General features: G+C 56.4%; 1 protein-coding gene across 3 annotated transcripts in view; it reads right to left on the reverse strand.

Moving 5' to 3' along the window:
- The window catches only part of ABTB2 (ankyrin repeat and BTB domain containing 2), a 168184-nt gene that overhangs the window by 19195 nt on the left and 130001 nt on the right, over positions 1-18988 (reverse strand). For all 3 annotated transcript variants that reach the window (XM_014851069.3, XM_070487510.1, XM_070487511.1), the window contains one exon: positions 807-959. In XM_014851069.3, the coding sequence (XP_014706555.1) occupies positions 807-959 (153 nt within the window). The remainder of the gene's footprint in view (positions 1-806; positions 960-18988) is intronic.

The raw sequence follows: 18988 nt of genomic DNA on the forward strand, positions 1-18988 counted from the left end.
GTGGCCCAGAGTCCCACTGCAGTCAAGCATCCTGCCAAGGAGAGTCACAGACAAAACCTGCGTCTACACAGGGTGCGTCTATACAGGGTACACCACAGGCTTCCAGTAGGTGGCTTCAGCCTGGAGCCATGTTTGCGCCAAAGCACAGAAAGTTCATGTCCCAGAATGTGGTTCCATTTGCCATGGAGACAGAGGACGCCATAACTGGGGTTTGGGCAGAGGGTCAAAAAAGGACAGCCAGAGGGAACCTTCTCTGCAACGACTTCAGGAGAGCAGTCCGACACAAGGGAGCCACGGGTGGAGGAAGTTAAGAGCCAGGCTGGGGCTACGTGGACCTGGGCTCCAATTTGGGCGTGGCCACTTTGCCGGCTGAGTATCTCAGGCCAGTTAGTGTCCCTCTCTGATCCTCAGCTTCTCCATCTAATACGGGTATTTTAGCCCCTTCTTCTCTAAAACGGTCACGAAGACTAAGATAATGCACATCAAAAGGAAGGGCTCAGCACAGTGCCTGTACCCAGGAGTACTCAGGAAAATGGGGAAATCATGGGAAGAGAGGAAAGAGAGGGCCCACTTCTGTTGCTCACCCCCAAAACAGCCCAAAGAGTCAGACCGTGAGAGCTCTCCTGCCCAATCCAAACGTGTGTGCTCTGCGTCCCAGACAGCACAGCGGCCAAGGCCCAGGGCGGCTGGTTCTGAGGCTTGCGTGGGCTGCCCTCTCTCGGCCCCCGGGAGGTTTGCGGGGGGCTGGGCACGGAAGCCGGGACCCTCCTGCCTCACTCCTCCCAGGTCTCCCCCTGGCTCCGTACTTGAGCTGCCGGGGCTCACAGTCCAGGCCGGGCAGCAGCAGCCGGGCCGCCTGCCGGATGTCGCCGCTGTCCACGGTGAGGCTGCGGCGGTGCTCTGCGTAGGTGATGGCCACGCGCATCCACTCCATCAGAGGCGGCAGCAGCAGGAAGGGCCTGCGAGGCAGCAGAGAGAGGTCAGGCAGGCCAGGCGCTCCCAGAGGGCAGAGGGGCCCCTTCAGCACGCGCACGCTTGGAGTGCAGCCACGGAGGCGGGTCACCCGTAACCCTCAGGTCCCGACCCTCCCCCACAGGGACCCTGATTTGTCCCATTCCACAGAAACTTTGTCACGGGTCAGAGGGAATTCCCGTCACGGGCCACGCGCAGAACCGAGGGCCTTCAGTGGCCAGTGGAAGAAGGGGTTTGCCAGTGTGTGGACTGGGGACTCCAGCCCCTTCCAAAGACTTCAGATGGGGGCTCTGGGTGCCCCTCTCTGCAGAGGGGAGAGACCACCTCCTGGGTAGCAGGGCGCAGGGCAAAGAGGTGAACTGAGCCCGGCTCCAGCCATGCACAGTGGCTCCCTCCTTGCTGTGAACACCCGGGCCTGTTTCCCTCGTCTGTGAGATGGCGTGACACCTGCTCCCCAGGCTGTGGAAGGCCCAGTGAGACGGCACCCGCCACCCCGGACGCGCCTCCTGACAGCACACCTGCCTCACCAGCCCCCGGGCTGAGGTGGCCTAACGTCGCTTTCCGTGGCGGGCCAGGGTTGCCCCAGCTTGGCACCCCAAGTCCTAAGAGGAGGAAGGGTCCCAGGGGCCCATGTAACTCCAAGGACCCACGGCCACGGCTGGGGCAGTAGACGGACGCAGGGAAGGCCGTTCAGCAAGGCCTCTGAGCAGCAAGCTCCAGGGAGCCCCTCACGAGGTAGTCCAAGTGTCACCAGGGGGCGCCATTCACACGCGCCGTGCCCAGCGCCCTGGCCTTCAGCAACACAGAGGTGCTGCCACCCAGGCTCCCATCCCAACCCGCCCCCCCCCCCCCCCAGGGTCCGCTCAGTATGGAGGGCAGCTCTCCTCTTGTCGTCCACCAGTTCTGGCACATCTCCCGCCGTGGAGCCATCCTCAGGAGACCACCCCGCAGTCACAGAGCTCAATGCGGAGGCCCCGATGGCCAGTCCTCGGGTCCTGACTCAGGGGACCCCCAGCCTGCTCTGTGCAAGGACCTCCGTTCTGTGTCCTCGGTGCCCCGGACTCCGTCCTCAGGCCACCTATCTCAGGTTTCCCAAAGTGTTAAAAGCTTCTCTCCTTGAAGGCAAAGGATGCTTTATTTATTTTTTTAAACAAAATAATTACACGGGATCTTGGAGGTGATTCATTTGGAGTTCTTTTGATGTCCTGGTTCTGTCACTTCAAAAAATATATCTGGGTCTGAGTCCTGTGGCTGGCGCACTGAGCACTGGTCGGTGTGGTGAGGCGGCCCGGGCAGGAAAGCCCGGCCAGTGGTGGCCTTCGAGGACCCCTCACCCACCCAGCCCGGCTCACCTTGCACCAGGATGCCCCAGCCCGGGCACTCGTGGTGCTCAAGGCAACCTTGCCGGTTCCCACCTCCTCATGAGAATGAACCAGCTCTCATCTCAGCCTGTCCAGATCCCACTTATCCTTCCAAGCTCAGTTCCAACGCCATCTCTTTCCAGAAGGCTTCCTATATCCCCTCTCTTCCTGCTCCAAGATCCCTTACAACTCTGTCTTCCAGCAGTGAATGTGTCTCATCTTCCTGACTAGGCTGTTCCTCTGCTCAGGACAGGAACGATGCCTTCCTCTTCTCTGCATTCTCCAAAATATGTCCAGCATGGGGCCTAGACACCACAGGTCCTCAATAAACGTTTGCGGAATGACTGCAAGGACGGCTGAGTATAATGCAGCCGAGAACTTAGTATAAGGCATCCAAGTTTTCGGCTCTGGGCTAGTCATGTTTCTACCTAGAAAAAAACAGTGTATAATTTTCAAGGGCACAGTGCTGACTCATTAGGGTGGGAAGTCAGGACTCTAGGGCGCTAAGTTGTAGGATCTAGGAAGGACCAACAACTCATTTGTGAATTACCCCTCTGTTTATAGGATCTTTCTTGATTGTAAACGCCCATTTGAAGTCCCCCACAATATTTCTGAATTTCACCATTCTTACACTACAACGCTAGAAAGCAAGCTCAGAGATACACTTCCATTTGTCAGTCCTTCTGATCCAAGGGGAAGCCTTTTATCAAAACCACCAGCACTGCAGACTGAAGGGTAAACAAGAAGAGAGTTCGTGGACTTGCCGTTCTTCCCACAGCCGAGACCAAGTGCCCAGAGTGGCCACTGAAGCTCTAAGTGGCCCCCCACTGCCCCAGGACAAGTCCCCGAGGGGACTCAGGGAACTGTGAAGTCTAATCAGTAGGGGCCGTGACTCATTCTTCTGCTTTGTGTCTCTCACATCTTGGCCATGAAAGAAGGCATCACTGATACCTCAGTGGGCAGACCCTGGGGATTGGCTCATTCAGCCTCCAGGCTACCATCTTAGCTGGAGACATGGAGAAAGTTAGCCAGAAACTACATTTCCCAGACTCCTCTGCAGCTGGAGCTCTGGATGCAGATTAGGTGTCACCATTAAGATGCAGCTGCATGAGATCTGGTAAATAGACCTGAGGTGGAGACCACCTCAGTGTCTCCTTTGTCTGTTTCTGCCGGCAAGCCAGGTCATGACACATGAGGCCCCTTTCTTTTTCCTGCAGAGCCTTCCAGTGTCCATTTCCACCTTCCTGGGTGCTTCAGAGCAGTGGCTGTGCTATTGAAAGCAACAGTGAAGACTTCTTGATTCCAGCTCCAAACCTGAACTGCAACTCCCGAGGGGCTGTCTCAGAGGGAGCAGCCCCTGATGAATGAGTACTGCACTTTCCTTGAAGTCATTCCTGGAGGCTCAGTCTTGACCTGCTCCTTGAGCCCTCCACTGATCCTGCTTCCCTTCCTCTCAAGGCGCCCAGGATGGGTCTTGTTTCCCAAATTGAACACTGATTGATATTCTCAACATACAGAAATTCTCCAGGGATAAGACTGATCCTCTGCCTCTGGGGCGGTGGCTGGTGCCACCTGTCTGAAAACAAGGCCATGCCAGCCCCTAAACTGATCTCTTCAAGCCTTTCTCCTCGGTCTACCCACCTCCCTGGCCTGTGGCCCATGGGAAGGTAAAATGGCGAGCAATTCACGGACTTTGTCGGTAACATCCTTCCCTTGGTCTGTGGGTTCCACGCTACTATTTCCTTTCCGGTAATTTCAGCTGTCCTGTTGGGCATGCCGAGAAGCTGGCCTGCATTTCTGGACTTTCTGGAAACTCCCTATAAAAACTCCCATCCGCACTGGCCATGACTGTGTCCTAACTCCAGGGTGAAAGGGCTCCAGAGGAGCAAGGCGAGGACCGACGACGTTATGTGCTGTCCCCAGGGCCCTCTGCTTTGTGCCTTCTCAAAGAAAAAGGCTGTTTCCCTCTTTCTGCCTTTCCCCCAGGCTGAGTTTGGGCCCTCAGCCTTTCAGTGCCGGGTGCCGGGGTGCCAGGGTCCGCAGGGCTGCAGGAGGGCAGGTGGGCCAGAGCTGAAGGAGCCCCCTTTGCTTGGCTCTTCTGCTGCCGCCGAGCTCCCCTTTTGCTGGGTCTGGGACCTCAGAAGAGCAGTTCTTGAGAGTTTGGGTCTCAGGATGCCCTTTGCACCCTTACAAATTACTGAGGCCCCCGGAGAGCCTTCATTTATGTGTGTTATTCTGTCGCTGTTTACTGTATGAGCAATTAAAACAGCAAATGTCACAACATCTGAATGCACAAGCTCACATCCCATCAATGTGACACCATTATCACATGTCACACAGCCTCTGAAAACTCCCGAGGACACTTGGGAGAACATGAGAGTGAAAAGGTAAATAGCATCTTATTATTATGAAAATAATTTTGACCCTATGGGCTCCTGGAAAGCCTCTGGGACCCCAGGGGTCCCCAGGCCACACTTTGAGGACTGCTGCCTTAGACAAACGTAGCAGATCCCTAAGATGAGGCTGCTCCCGGGCTGGCAGGCAGCAGTGGGTGTGGGGCTGGGGTTCTGGCCCTGGTGGCACACGGTCTGACCGGTTCTAGAGTGGCATATGCTTTGCATGCACACTCCTGGCCCAGGGATCTGAGGATCCCACACTACATGCTCACTGAGAGAAAGCTCTAGTTTCCTGGAAGCAACTAAACTGGCTTTGCAATCTTGGGGAGATCATTACCCTCTCTGGGCCTGTTTGTCTATTAAAGAAGGGGTGGCTCAAGTCAGTGGTTTCTAACGATCCTCTTTTGTGAGAACCTCTCTTGCTGTATTTCAGACTCCACACGACACAGCTGTACCTACGGTGCAGTGCTGGAGAGCACGGGCTCTGCAGGGAGGCCCGGGCTGGCCTCTAGAGGATCCCAGAGAATTAGACTGGGATCCTACACAAGCTGCCACACCTCTTCAGCCTCAGCTGCCCACCAGCAAAATGGGCACCTCCTAAGACGGCAGAAGTCTGTACAGAAAGTACTCGACACAGCATTTGGCACATGGTGAGTTATTGATAAGGGTGAGCTGTTATCATCATATCAGTATCTACATAATAGCAAACAAGGCTGTGGGAATCTGGCCCTGTGAAATGCCTCGGCTCCAGCCTTCTTCAAGTCCAGCTGACTCCCTCGCCCCACCCCCAGCCCAGCAAGTATAAACACGTACGGCTTGTGGAAGCCTGCCAGCAAGCTGCCTGCCACCCACTCCACCCCAGCTCGTAAACAGACACAAATGCAGCCTCGACGTCCAGTGTGATCTGGGAACTGTTTCTGGCAGGACAGGCTCTGGGCCTGGGCAGTCAAGGACCTCACACAGGGGAAGGGGCGACGACAAGGAATGCGAAGCCAGGGTGCCAGGGCATGAGCATGTGACGGGATGAGGGGGTGGGCATGGACACTGCCAGGGAGCTGCACCCCCCGCATGCCCCAACTGCTGTTGGTGGCTGAACCTACAAAACACCACACACACGCATGCAAACGCATCTGGTTGGGTCGCTGCTGTGACAAACGAAGCCACTTCAAAGGGCCATCGACTGGTAGCATTTGCCTTTGAGTTGTCACGTGGGGGAGTCCAGGAAACACGGCAGTGCACACTGGCCTTTCACGTGAAGAGGGTGGGAACTCCCTGACACCTCCTCTCAGGTGCTAGGGGAGGGGAGGGAAGAGAGGCCAGGAGGCCCAGGCCCAGTTCAGCGGCAACAAGGAGATCAGACCCGTGGGTTCTGACTCGGTTTCTCTTCATCTCTCTTTAAATGAATCACACAGATGAGCCTGAGTCCATCAAGCCGGTGGTCTCAGAAGGCCCTTCGACAGGAGCAGACCTGCAAAAGCCATTTTTCCCCATTAAACAAATGAAAGAGAATAAATTTCTTTAGGCCTTGGTTTTAAGAGGTCCCTGAAGCCTGGAAAAAAAAATAAACCCTGCCCGCTCAGCAAGCATATGATTTATTGGGATTACAGTCCTACAAGCGGTGTCTTAACAACGGGGAACAGGAAACGCCTCCAATTTCCAGCTCAAAGCAGGCTCTGTTCTTCCTTGAGGGGGCAGGGCCTTCGCGGGGACCAAACTGGCAGACGGGGCGCAGGTCTGTACTCGGAGGCCGGGCGCACGACTGAGCCCCAGGCACGAGAAGGCCTTGTGCCCCTGTGAGTCTGGGGCCGGCAGGTCTGTCCACTCTGGCCCACCCATGAGGTACTGGGTGTGAGCACTCACGCAGACCCGGGACATGCACCCCGACTAGGCAGGGCCTCGAGACCCAGCCTGACTTCACTTCTGGGACAACGGGGGTCTCGTTTCTTAACCTCCACCCCTGGCAGGGAGCACAGAGGGCTCTAGGACGCAGGCCTGCTCCAGGGTGGGGAAGGCTGTGACGCCTCAGGCTTGTTCCCTAACGAGGTCGCCGTGTCTCGGGTAAGCTCAGCCCACCGCCTATGAGCACCCTAGTGCAGGAAAGGAATCGCACAGGGGCCAGCCGGAGAGCTGAGATGACAACAAGGGAGGGGGCCGCCGGATGTCTCCCACCCTCAGCCCTAAGTTCTTCCACTGACTTTGCCCCACCTTCAGCGGGAACCATGCCAAGCACAGGGGTGGAATGGGGTGATTTCCACTCTGCAGTCCCCCTTCCTGCGGGGCTTGCTGTGGGCACTCTGCTCCCACGCCCCTCTCCGCGTGCAGTCTGGGCTGGGCTGGCGGGTGCACCGTCACGAGCCTGTGAAGATGCCTAGCTTTTCCCAATCAGACGATGGCTCCTGGAGCAGAGCCTTCCCTGGGAAGGTTAAGGTCAGCTCTGAGGCCCTCGCCACAGGAGAGCCACCATGGCTGAACACCAGGCCGAAACTTCCATGGAGAATAAATCTGACACTGTTCCAGCAATGGCAGATGCCACCCGCAGCAGAAAGGAAAAGCACCTCTAGCCTGTTCACATCCTGGACATTTCTCTAGAACTGCTCGGTACACAGAACACTCTGGCCCGGCTGGAGTCCGAGCTGGGCAGGCGCCTCTCTTTGGACCCCCAGGCCTGTCTTGTCTGGTAGCCCCGCTGCCTCGGAACCTGGAGCTGAGCTGTGGCAGAGGCTCCGCGTGGGGTCAGGAGACTTCTGCAGAGGTGGGGCTCAGGGCTTTCTGTGGGGGAAATATGCTTTCCGATTGAGACTCATCTGGTACAGATTAGAGGCACCACACAAACCTCCACTTTCCCAGATATGCATGTGGATATAAACTGAGAGCACAGCACATCGGGGTCAGCGGTGGGTGAGCTCCCTGCCTCCTCCCGGTGGTGGCCCTTCAGGCCCCATGGGAGCCCAAAAGTGAGCAGGGGACGGGATGTCACTTGTGTGACAACTGGGGTGTCCTGGCCTGGCTCCCCAGGCATCTAAGAACAACAGAAAAACACTAACAACAAATATGTACAGAACGTTTGCTAAGACCTGGCCCCGTTTGAAGCCCTTTATATTTATAGACTTATTTATCTTCATATCTACCTTATGAAGTGGGTACAATTATTATCCCCTTTACCTATGGGGAAACTGAGGCCTGGACAGGTGAAGTCACTTGCCAGATCACGCACCTAGGAAGTGGCAGAGCTGGGACTGGGTCCCAGGCTGCGGGCCCCAGCATCTGAGCTCCTGAACCGGACACTCCACCGCCACTTAGCTTAGTCAACTGGCCCTGGTCTTCATTACCTGGACCCTGCCTCTCTTTCACCTTAGGGATGACGAATATTAGGGATGATCAGTAACCACATAATTTCTCACCAAGCCTGGACCACTTCTGAGAGGGAAAGGAGTGCCACTAGCACCATACTGGGATGTCAGGCGTCAGCTGGAGCCGCCCCAGCACAGTGGGACATCTGGTCACCCGGGGGCTGGGGCCCCTGTACCCCACCTCTCCTGCTCTGGCTGCCCCTCAGGCAGCGGGGGCCCGCGAGCCCTGCAGCAGTCTCCACTCTGCTTCAGGGCTGCACCTTTGGGCACGCACCCCTTTGTGGTCATTCTGTTCATTTACGTGGTCTGTTTGCTGCTTCTCCTCAGACCGTAATTTCTCTGAAGGCAGAGGCTGGGCTGCTTGCTGACGTTTCCTGCCCCTCTGCGCAGAAACCCATGTTAGAAACCCAGTGTGGGATTTATCGATGTGGCACGTTCTCACTCCTGGAGGCAAAGCCTCTGGCGCTGGCATGTTTTCAGGGCCCGCCCTCACTCCAGAACTCTCCGCAGGGCTCCCGAGTTCTAAGTCAGGCCACGAGCCTGTGATGGGGACCTGTCTCATCTCCCATTCTTGGAGGCTTGAGTTGGCTGGAGTGTTGGCAAATGGTTGTCTTCAGAAAAAAGAAAATACTTCCCAGATATAAGCTAATCACTTCGCAGGAGAATTCTCCACCCAGGAACAGGTTCCCGGGGAGCTCGGCCGACGGGGGCTGAGGCAGGTTCCGGGACAGCAGCGAGGATGTGGGATGGCGCCTTCTCAGGGCGGCAAACGGCCGACCTGGCGCTACAGATGTCACTGTGGCCCTGAGCCTCGGCGGACCAGCAGAGCCACCCATCTTTGGTACTGGGCCTGACTCCGGGGTGGCCTCTCACATGGCGAGATGGTGGAGATCCCAGTGGAGACTGCACGCGGCTGCCACCACTCCACCCTCTCACGCATCAGGGAGGGCTGGCCACCCTCAAGGTCAGGGCGTCTGGCCCGCATCTCGGGCAAAGTTCCCCAGTAGGGCGGCCCGGCAGCTGGTCCAGCAGCTGGAGTATCGCTGCTCCCCACACGCCTGGAAGGGGGCGGTGTGACAGCAGGCCCCTCCCCACTGTGCTGGGGTGCGGCTCCCTTGGTCTAGGGGCCATGCCTCGCCTCTGGGGCTCACTGCTGCCATGGGCAAGAGACCCACCTTCCACACCCATGTGCAGCGTCTGTGGTGGCTGACAGGAGACCACAAGCTCTTTCACCATACGGAAGCCAGACAGGCGAGGGCCTCCAACCTGTTCAAACGCAGGCCCCTCCTGAGGGCACCTGCCACCACCCATCGGCCTCTGCCAACAAGGCAGGTTGGGAGGACCCTATGCCTTAGCTGTCCTGCTCCATTTATCCCAGAGACACCTGCTGGGCAGTGGGTGGGGATGGGATCTATTGTTTGGGGTCACCAGGTAGGTATTCCTGTTTAGATTCAACTGCATATAATCATGCAGCACCCACTTTCCCACTCCACCCCATTAAGACAGAAAGATGACCCATTCAGACTGTCAGGTAAAGAGTTTCCAGAAACTTCCAGCAAGAGGTGGGGGCATGGGGCTCTTGAGGCCTGATAGAGATCCATGTTTGTAAGGGGGAACTTATTGACTGACAACTAGTGGCTTTGACCCAAGCTATAGATGGGGGGGCACTCCAATCCAGCTAGAGACAGGGGCCAAGACAGTGCAGCTCCAAGGACCTGGCCTGCTTTCTGCACCCACATCCCGACCACAGCCTCATGGAAGACTCCAGCACTGGCTTCTGAGCAGCAAAGCCACACTGCTATGCTATGCTGCAGGCCTACTATGTGCCAAGTAAGCATGAGTCCATTTTGCATCCATGACCCTCTGATACAGCCACCCTGCAAGGGAGGTATAATTATGAGTCTGCGTGTTACCAATGTGGAAACCAAGGTTTTGGCGCAGGCCCAGGGCCACACAGCTAGCTAATGGTGATCTGGCTTTTAAAAAAAAAGAGATTCTGGGTCTTTCACGAGACCACACTGCCACGCATAAAATGCTGAGCCCACTGGCCGGCAGAGGATGGAAGGTGGACACGACAGAGAAAAGGCTTGCCTCACTGGGCCCACTTCACCACTCTGCCCAAACTCCAGCTTCTCCACCCACAGCCTCCTCAGGCTGTGAAGTTGGCAGGGAATGGGAGCTGGGCTGGGCCCCAAAGCCTCAGAGAGTGTGCTTGGGTCCCTTAAGAGCCTTCATCCCCCAAATCTCAAATACTAAAGCAGCAAAGAGGGACAAGTCACAGACAGCTGTCAGAGGCAGTTGGTCCTGTGGGAGGGGGGAAATCTGAAGAGCTGCCTGGTGGGCAAGTCAGAGCAGGCGAGAAAGCAGCCCAGCGAGACTCCAGTCATCGCCTGCACTCCTACCCTGCCCCCATCCCCAGTGGCTGCGAAGTCAATGCTCAGCCTCGGAAGCCATCTGCTTCAAGAAAGCAAACTCAGTTCCCTCTAGAGTTGGGACTTCCCAACACGGAGGTGCTCCCTGGGGTCCCGGCAATACCACAGACAAAGGGGATTGTTGTCTCTCTCTTAGAAAAACACTCCAAATGCATGAAGCCCCAGACCTGGCAGTTCCTGGTCGTCTCCTTTTCTGTGAGGACCAGTGGGCCCAAGAATGGGGCAGGAAGTCATACGCAATAGGCAGCCCCAGGGTGGGGGGTTGGGGAGACAATTTTCAACAGCTAGGGCCAGGATCCTGTCCTGTCTCCATCCCCTTATCTGGCACTGCCACTTCCTTTCCCTGCCCCAAATCCCTGGCCCAATCCTTCTCGGATGCTAGACAGATGTCCATCCTCAGGCTGGCCACCCAGAGCCAGCGAGCTCAAGTCTGTTGGGGGAAGAGGTCCCGTGTAGTTGAGAGTGAGCTGCCCAAGTCACACTGGGCAGAGGAGGTGCTGACGAGAGACCCAGCTCCCAGGGTGTCCTCTCTCTCTCCCGAGAGGTGGGAGGGTATATCACCCCCGACAACGTGAACTCACTGTGTTATTATAATCTGATTCCCTGCCTGAGCTCGGATCTGCCTCTTCCCAGCTGTAACCTTGGGTGCCCTCTTTCCCTCTCAAGGTCTCGGCCTGCTCATCGGCAAATGGGAGTGGTAATGGCTACCTCCAGGAGCCATTATGAGGATTTACTATAGAGTTGTGTATTTAAAGGGTTTTGTAAATTGTAAAGCTCTGTCTAGATGCTTCTATCCCACGTAAAAATAAGTCAGATCACGTCACTCCCAAGCTTAACACTCAGCAATGGCCGCCTACCATGCGCAGGCTCTATGCCCAAACCACCAAGCAGGGGGCCTGGGGCATGGTGCACCGTTAACTTTAGAGGGCGCTGACTCACTGCTTGCTCTTCCAACCCATAGTGGACGAAATCCAGTTTTCAGAGTTCTTTGAAATCCCTGGGTAGGGGGTCGTGATAGATCTGAAGTTTATACATGTCTCCGTCCAAAACAGTCCTCACTGGGTTATTGCTTCGTGACATCTGGTCCACCTCGTCCTTCCTGTCACTCACCCAGTTCCTGCCTACTGTCAGGGCTGAGCTCAGAGGGAACTGAGGGCAGGACCGACGGAGCTGTACGTGAGGGGGGAGAAAACACGCGTTTTGAACAGATGTGACTTTTACATTCACCATTGTTTTTGATTATTTAACGCATTAAACACAATTTAGTTACTCTAGTCCTTCCATAGGTTTAAGAAAACAGTAATTATTCTGATAATAGCAGCTGCTGTGTGTGAAGAGCTTGCTCTGTGCTAAGTCCTTTAAATGTGTTACCTAATTTGATCCTTACAAAAACCTCTGGAAGTAGATCAAGACATTTTCCATTTAAAGCTGGGGAAACTGAGGCCTGAGAAATTAAATAACTTGCCTAAAGCCACACAGCTAATAAATGGCAGAGCAGAGACCCTGTATTATGGTCTGACTCCAGAGAGTCCAATCTTTAGGCTCTCCAGCCTATTTCATTATTTGAATGAAAATATGTAACTGCCTACCGTGTGCTGGGGACACAGTGGGACAAGGACAAGCCATGGTCCGTACATTCTAGTGGGGTGAGGAGGGGGCCAGACAAGTAACTTACCAAATACATGAGCAAGGTCATTTCTGATGGAGGAAGGTGCTCTGAAGAAAATACAGAGGACAAGATGGTGGAGGAGGACTCGGGGCGGAAGGCGCAGCTCCCTGTGTTGACCATGGACCAGAACAAGCCACTTCACAGGTCACTGGCTGCGCCAGTCTCGGGGACTCAAGGAAGCAAGCACTTAATTCACCCAATAGTTATTCTTATTTCTTTTACTTCCATTTTGGGTAAACAGATGGAAATTTAATGCACACAAAGAGGGTTAAAAAAAAGAGAGAAAAGAGCTTAACATTGCAAATCTTCTTGAAATGGTATTTAAGAGAACCACAAGTCAGTAGCATAAAACCAACACTGCCATCATCTCTATTATTTGATAAGAAAACACTTTCGCAAGCTGAGCAAAAGATTAACGAGCCCCGTTCTTCAGACTGAGCGCACGCCTGCCTAGCCGTGGGCCTCCTATTCCTGCCAAGTGCTCGTCTGAGGGGAGACAGGCCCCTTCTGCATCTGGATGGAAGGAAGAGGCACTTCTCCTCACTGTGTGCCTTACTTATGTCGGGGGCATCTCCCCAGGTCGTGGGGAGCCCCTAGGACGTAGCCACTGCTCGGATCTTCACTTGACTCAGGAGGAAGCTGAGGCTCACGAGGCCAGGAGGCCTGCTGGGCCACAGAGCTGGTGGAGGAGGGCTGGGCGTGCCCCTCAGGCCAGGGCACCTCCGAGGGTGCTCTTCCCCACTGGAGCCCCACCTAGAAGCATCTGTCTACAGAAACAACAATCAGTGATGACGTAAGAGCAAACCAACCCACCTAATTCTGTGTTTTTAAAATGTAGATCCATTTCTGCCATGAAATACGCACTTTGAAACAACTAAAGTCCTTCTGTGACTTTTGCTGCCCATGCCACCCCACCCATCCCACTCTCCTATGGCTGTCCTTTAAGACCCAGTGAAAATCCCAGTCCGTCCCGACGCCACCTCCACCTACTCCAGCCTCCTCAAAGCTCCCCTTGATGATGATGGCAATCACTGACACACACCACGTGCCCCATTCTAAGTGCTTTATTTCTATTACTTCAGTTAAAACCCACAACACTCCTATGTGGGCGGCACTATTATTCCTGTACTAAGAGACTGAGGCACAGAGGCCAAAATACAAGCTCGAGGTCACCAGCGTTTAAGTGGCTGAGCTGGGACTCAATCCAGGCGAGCTGCAGAGCCCGAGGGCCGACCTAACCCATTATCATACATCCCAGCTTCCCCTTAGATTGTCGGGTGGGTTTTGCTCTTTTTTCCTTCTGTCTTGTTTTTGCCTCCCTCATTAGGCTGGACACTCCATCACATAAGCCACTCTTTAGACTCCTCTTATATTCTTCCTCACTGATCAACAGAGGTCCAGGAAGTCCAGGGAGAAATACGAGTAACTAAGAACAGCACTTAAGAAGGTATCTCACTCAACAGGTGCTCCGTGACGCAGCTGTGATCAGAGGTGGTGGTGTCTGTAAGGAGCAGTAAGGTCAGCAGTTGCGTCGTCGTCATTATTGGTGGTGGTGGTGGTGCTAAGGGTCATGTTGGTGACACCAGCAGAAGCATCAGTGATGACATCAGTGGTAATGCTACTAACCCGGGTGCCACCTGAGAACCACATTTAAAGCAACGTCATACCACGTCAATGAAGACAGTCTATCCTGGATGTCAACACGTCGATGACCATTACCAGGATGAGGAGGAGGAGGATGGCAGCCACCACTTACTGAGGAGCTGTGATGTGCTGGGCACTGAGGAAGTGCTGTACTGCATTCTTTCATTTAACGCCAGCAGCCATCCCATCCTCCTCACCACCCTACCAGTGAGGACACAGGCCTCGAACAACGTGCCGACATGCATACTGCTAGAAGGGAGCAGAGAGAAGACCTCCAGGATGACCAGAGAAGCTCACGGACTCCTCCTGCCCTGGCAGCATCCAAAGCACAGGCATGGACGGAACCCAGAAGGGCCGACACCTTCGCCAACTCCAGCTTTTCCAAGTTCTGTTCACTGACTTTCTGGAAACTTCTTGGCCAGCAGGACATGGAACAGGGCAGCCAAGAGCGGGGCCAGACACACACTGTCTCCCCGCTAGGACCTCACCCGGACAAGGGCTTCCACTCTGAGCAGGCCCCCGGAGCCTGGGCAAAAACAGCTCTGCGGGAACTGCGGACTAAGGTTTGTATCAAGACAGCACTTCCCACCGCTTGTCCTTCCTGAACTGCCTGGCGGTGTGGGGCCACACCAGCTGCTCCAGACTGGGGTGCTGGCTGGATCTTAGTGGGAGTGCCTTTCCTCACGGCATCAGGGCACGCAGCGCAGGAGGGCCTTCCTGGACCTTCCGCTCCCCTCACTCTCGGGGGTCAGGCCCTGAGAGGGGACGTGTCAGGGGAGGGCAAATAAAGCAGCCAATCACAGCTGGACCACTGGGGCTGGACCACTGGGGCAGGACTTCTAGGCCACGGCTCAGCCCTCTCCTCGCCTTGGCCCCTGAGGCCCCTCTCCCTCTGCAGCTTCATTCTGTCCCACGTTCCCCTGTTCTCTGGCTCTGCCACACTGCTCCTTGCTGTCTCTCCCTCTGCCTAACAGAAATAATCGTGTTAATAACAGAGCCACTAACGCTTGGCATCGCCTGGGTCCCAGCCATGGTTCTAAAAGCGCTACATATGTGAACTCAGTTAGCCCTCATACCTCCCGGGGGATTGTTAAGACTAAACTTTAGTTGTCTACAGAACCTGAACTTTGGGGAGACCAAGTGACAGAGTGAGGTTCTAAAATCAGACAGTGGTAAGTAAGATCTCAAATGCACATCTTTGAATAGCAGTTCCCTCCTCAGAGCTCCAGCTGGCTGAGAAATCATGACACCAGATGTTTCTAGGCTCCATCCCAAACCAGACTCTGGCTGGGCCTCCGGGCTCCTCCTGGCTTAGTCCAGAACGCTGGCAGGCCCCCAGTCTACTGAGAGAGACCCCCTCCATGAAGGGCACCGTGCAGGACTAGGGAGAGGGAGGGAAGGGCCAGGGCCTGAGGCTTAAGCAAATGGACTAGCTTGTGGACGAGCGGCCCACTGTCATTCCCACTATTCCCACTCCAGGGCCTGGCTTCTCTGCTACTGCTGGCAGATGCACTGGGGAAGGCTGCCCGGCACGCCCGGCCCTCCAGCGTTGCCTGAGGTTCTGATGCAGAGGCTCGGCTCCCCTCCTGCCCACTCCACCCTCCGCACGGTATCCGTCTCCCTCTGTGTACCCCACTCGATGATGTTTTCTTCCAGCAATCTGCTGGCAAGCTGGTGGCACTCCTGCACGTCTACGTGGCCTTTCTCTCCACTTTACAAACTCTTCATTGCCAGGAGGACCATGACCCAGAAGGTATGCTCTGCCCAGAACCTATTCCAGCTACCCATCCCTCTGCCTCCAGGCACGGCTAGCAAGGACCACGTTTAGCCAGACAGCTGTCCATTCTCCTCCAGACCCGGGGGAAGGAGCCCTCCCCACCGCCTGGGTAACCCTGGGTCACTGGCAGCAAGTTCTTTCACTTTCTGAGGTTGGTCTCGGGTGGTGACACACCCTGCAGGGCCACAGCTGTGACTAATCCTGTATTTGAGACCCTGCCTCGTGCCTCGCTGGTGCCCGTGAGGCAACCTGCCGACAAGGACGGCATCCTGGGAGGTGCAGGGAGGTTCCAGCTGCAGCCTCTCCCAGGGTGGCGAGGGAGGCGTCCTGGGAGAGGAGAGGCAGCTGGGGCTGGAACGGCCCGGAGGAGGTGGCCTCAAAGGCTGGACCCACCAGGGGCGTCCCAGAGCTTTAGGACCAGGTCGCAGCAGCGGGTGAGGAAGCTGCAGCCTGGTGCAGCGAAGGGCAGGGGCTTCAAGGTCAAAGAGACCTGGTTTGAATCTCCGCCCAGCCACTTAGCAGCTGGGGGCCCCCAGCCTCGTGCGCTCCTGTGTAAAATGGAGGTGATGCTAGCACCTACCATGCTGATCTGGGCACAAAAGAAACAGAAGTGGGTAGAAACGCCCTTTAAAAGGCAGAGCTGGCTACTTCTGTATGTGTTACCTTACTCTATCCTCCCTGGTGGGATCTCTTAGCCCCATTTCACAGATGAGGAGCTGGAGGCACGTGTGTGGAGGGCTGGACCTGAGCCCGGGGCTCTGCTCGAAGCCTGTGCTCTCCTCCCTGGGGCTGCCGGGCTGGCTGCGGCAGCAGATGGAAGTAGCTAGAGTGCCTTCTTGCCCCTTGGAAAGCTGCCCTGCTCGCCACCCTGAGCTCCCGCTGCTCTACCACCCCCTCCTCCCACCACCTCCCCTCTCGCCCGGGAGCAGGAGGCTCGGGGGAGAAGAGCCCCTCACAGAGAGGTGCTGGGGCTCCCGAGCAGCACAGGGGCAGTGGTGGTTCAGCAGGGCACGCCCACGGAGCTGCCCGTGAGAGGGACGAACGCCTGTCCCCGCGCCTGCCAGCACAGACGTGGGCACGCAGCACACTGCCTAACAGAAGGAAGAAGCGCAGTTTCTGCAAAGCAGAAAATGTGAGCACAGACTGGAGCAGCACCGTCAACGGTGCTGTGTGGCTACACCCCTGTGGCCACACTGAGCCCCTGGCCCACGTGCTCACAGCAGAAGAGGTCACGTAGTAACAAACAGACCCAGAAATCCCCAAACCGCCAAATCCCCCAACAGAAGGCCTCTGGCGCCACACGCTCACCATCACACCTGAAATCAGAGGCTCTGGGGACCTGGTCCCCACGCTCCTGATGGGGGACAGAGGGAGGAACTCCAAGGGAATGGGGTGGGATTGAGGGGAGAGAGAGAGACAGATACCCCCAGCCTCACGAAGGCAAAGCTGCATCTCCCTGGAGCACCAGTGCACCCCAGCCACTCTGCACGAGGCGATGTTTTCCCCCGAGCTCTGGTGACACATCGGAGTGGTGGTACCTGAGGGGACATGCAGCCCAGCTCACGGCCCCAGGAAAGGCCAGCCAGGCCTCCAAGGATTTGAGTGCCTGCCCCACAGAGTAAGTCCAAGCACAGCAGGACCACTTCAGCAGCCAAGAACCAGGCCATGAGGGAGCTGCGGGTGATTGCCAGCCTGGGTATTTTCAGGGTGTCCTCCTTTTTGTGCCCAAACCTGAAACGTTTGGATTCTTTTTTCCTAATGGTGGTTCCAGTTTCTCGTGTGTCTAACACTCACTTGAAGTGAATCATGGAAAAATGCCTTTGCTACCAATTTCTTTGTGCCACAGACAGTGTGGCTTTTAAACAAGGAGATATCTAAACATACACACGTGTTCCTTGCCATCCAAGCTCAGCTCCTATGCTGGCATGCAGAGCCCTGAGGCTGTGGTTCAGAGCTCAGGGGCTGGAATCCTCCAGGAGGAAGCCAGAGGGCAGCCACAAGGGCATTCCCGAGCTCCGGGCACAGTGCCCACAGAGAAGTGCCTCCCTGGCCTGCCCCGTGGCCAAGAGCCACGGTCACAGCCAGAGGGCCACACAGCCCAGCCCTGGGCAGCAGGTCCAAGGCAGGCGCCCTGTCCTCCACTCCCAGACACCTTAGCTTGGGTGGCCAGGCTGGTCTAGCACTCTGAGGAGCCTTCCCAAAGCAAGCCCTGCCATCTGTTTCCCTTCCCTTTCTCCTTCCAGCTAACTCCAGCAACCACGACAATCCCTCCACAAATCAGGAGCAGCTGGGGCTCAGCGCTCCTGCTCAGATTCCATTTTCCTGCTAGGTCTTCCTTCAGGACACCTAGGGCCTCCACCAGCTGCCTGCTTGTTCTGTGTTAGACCCAGAGTGACCCACCTCGGTCCCGTCCAGCTCCTAGAGAAAAAAAGACACTGATGGTCTAATAGTGATGCCAGTAATGACAGCCACAGCGGTAGCATGTCCTGGGGATCCACTGCACGGGGGTCCTGGGGATCCACTGCACGGGGGTCCTGGGGATCCTCTGCACGGGGGTCCTGGGGATCCACTGCACGGGGGTCCTGGGGATCCTCTGCAAGGGGGTCCTGGGGATCCACTGTACGTGTGTCCTGGGGATCCACTGCACGGGGGTCCTGGGGATCCACTGCACGGGGGTCCTGGGGATCCACTGCACGGGGGTCCTGGGGATCCACTGCACGGGGGTCCTGGGGATCCACTGTACATGTGTCCTGGGGATCCTCTGCAAGGGGGTCCTGGGGATCCACTGTACGTGTGTCCTGGGGATCCACTGCACGGGGGTCCTGGGGATCCACTGCACGTGCGTCCTGGGGATCCACTGCAGGGGGGTCCTGGGGATCCACTGCAGGGGGGTCCTGGGGATCCACTGCAGGGGGGTCCTGGGGATCCACTGCACGGGGGTCCTGGGGATCCACTGCACGGGGGTCCTGGGGATCCACTGTACGTGTGTCCTGGGGATCCTCTGCAAGGGGGTCCTGGGGATCCACTGTACGTGTGTCCTGGGGATCCTCTGCAAGGGGGTCCTGGGGATCCACTGTACGTGTGTCCTGGGGATCCACTGCACGGGGGTCCTGGGGATCCACTGCACGGGGGTCCTGGGGATCCACTGCAGGGGGGTCCTGGGGATCCACTGCACATGTGTCCTGGGGATCCACTGCACGGGGGTCCTGGGGATCCAGTGCATGTGTGTCCTGGGGATCCAGTGCATGTGTGACCTGGGGGTCCACTGCATGGGGGTACCGGGCACTGTTGCTTTATGTCTCCCATAACAACAGATGGTACGTGCAGTGTTATGAGCAGAGGCCGTGTGGCCTTGGCAAGTCACTGAATCGCTCTCAACCTCCACTT

The sequence above is a fragment of the Equus asinus genome, chromosome 17 (genome assembly GCF_041296235.1).
Source record: "Equus asinus isolate D_3611 breed Donkey chromosome 17, EquAss-T2T_v2, whole genome shotgun sequence".
NCBI lineage: Eukaryota > Metazoa > Chordata > Mammalia > Perissodactyla > Equidae > Equus > Equus asinus.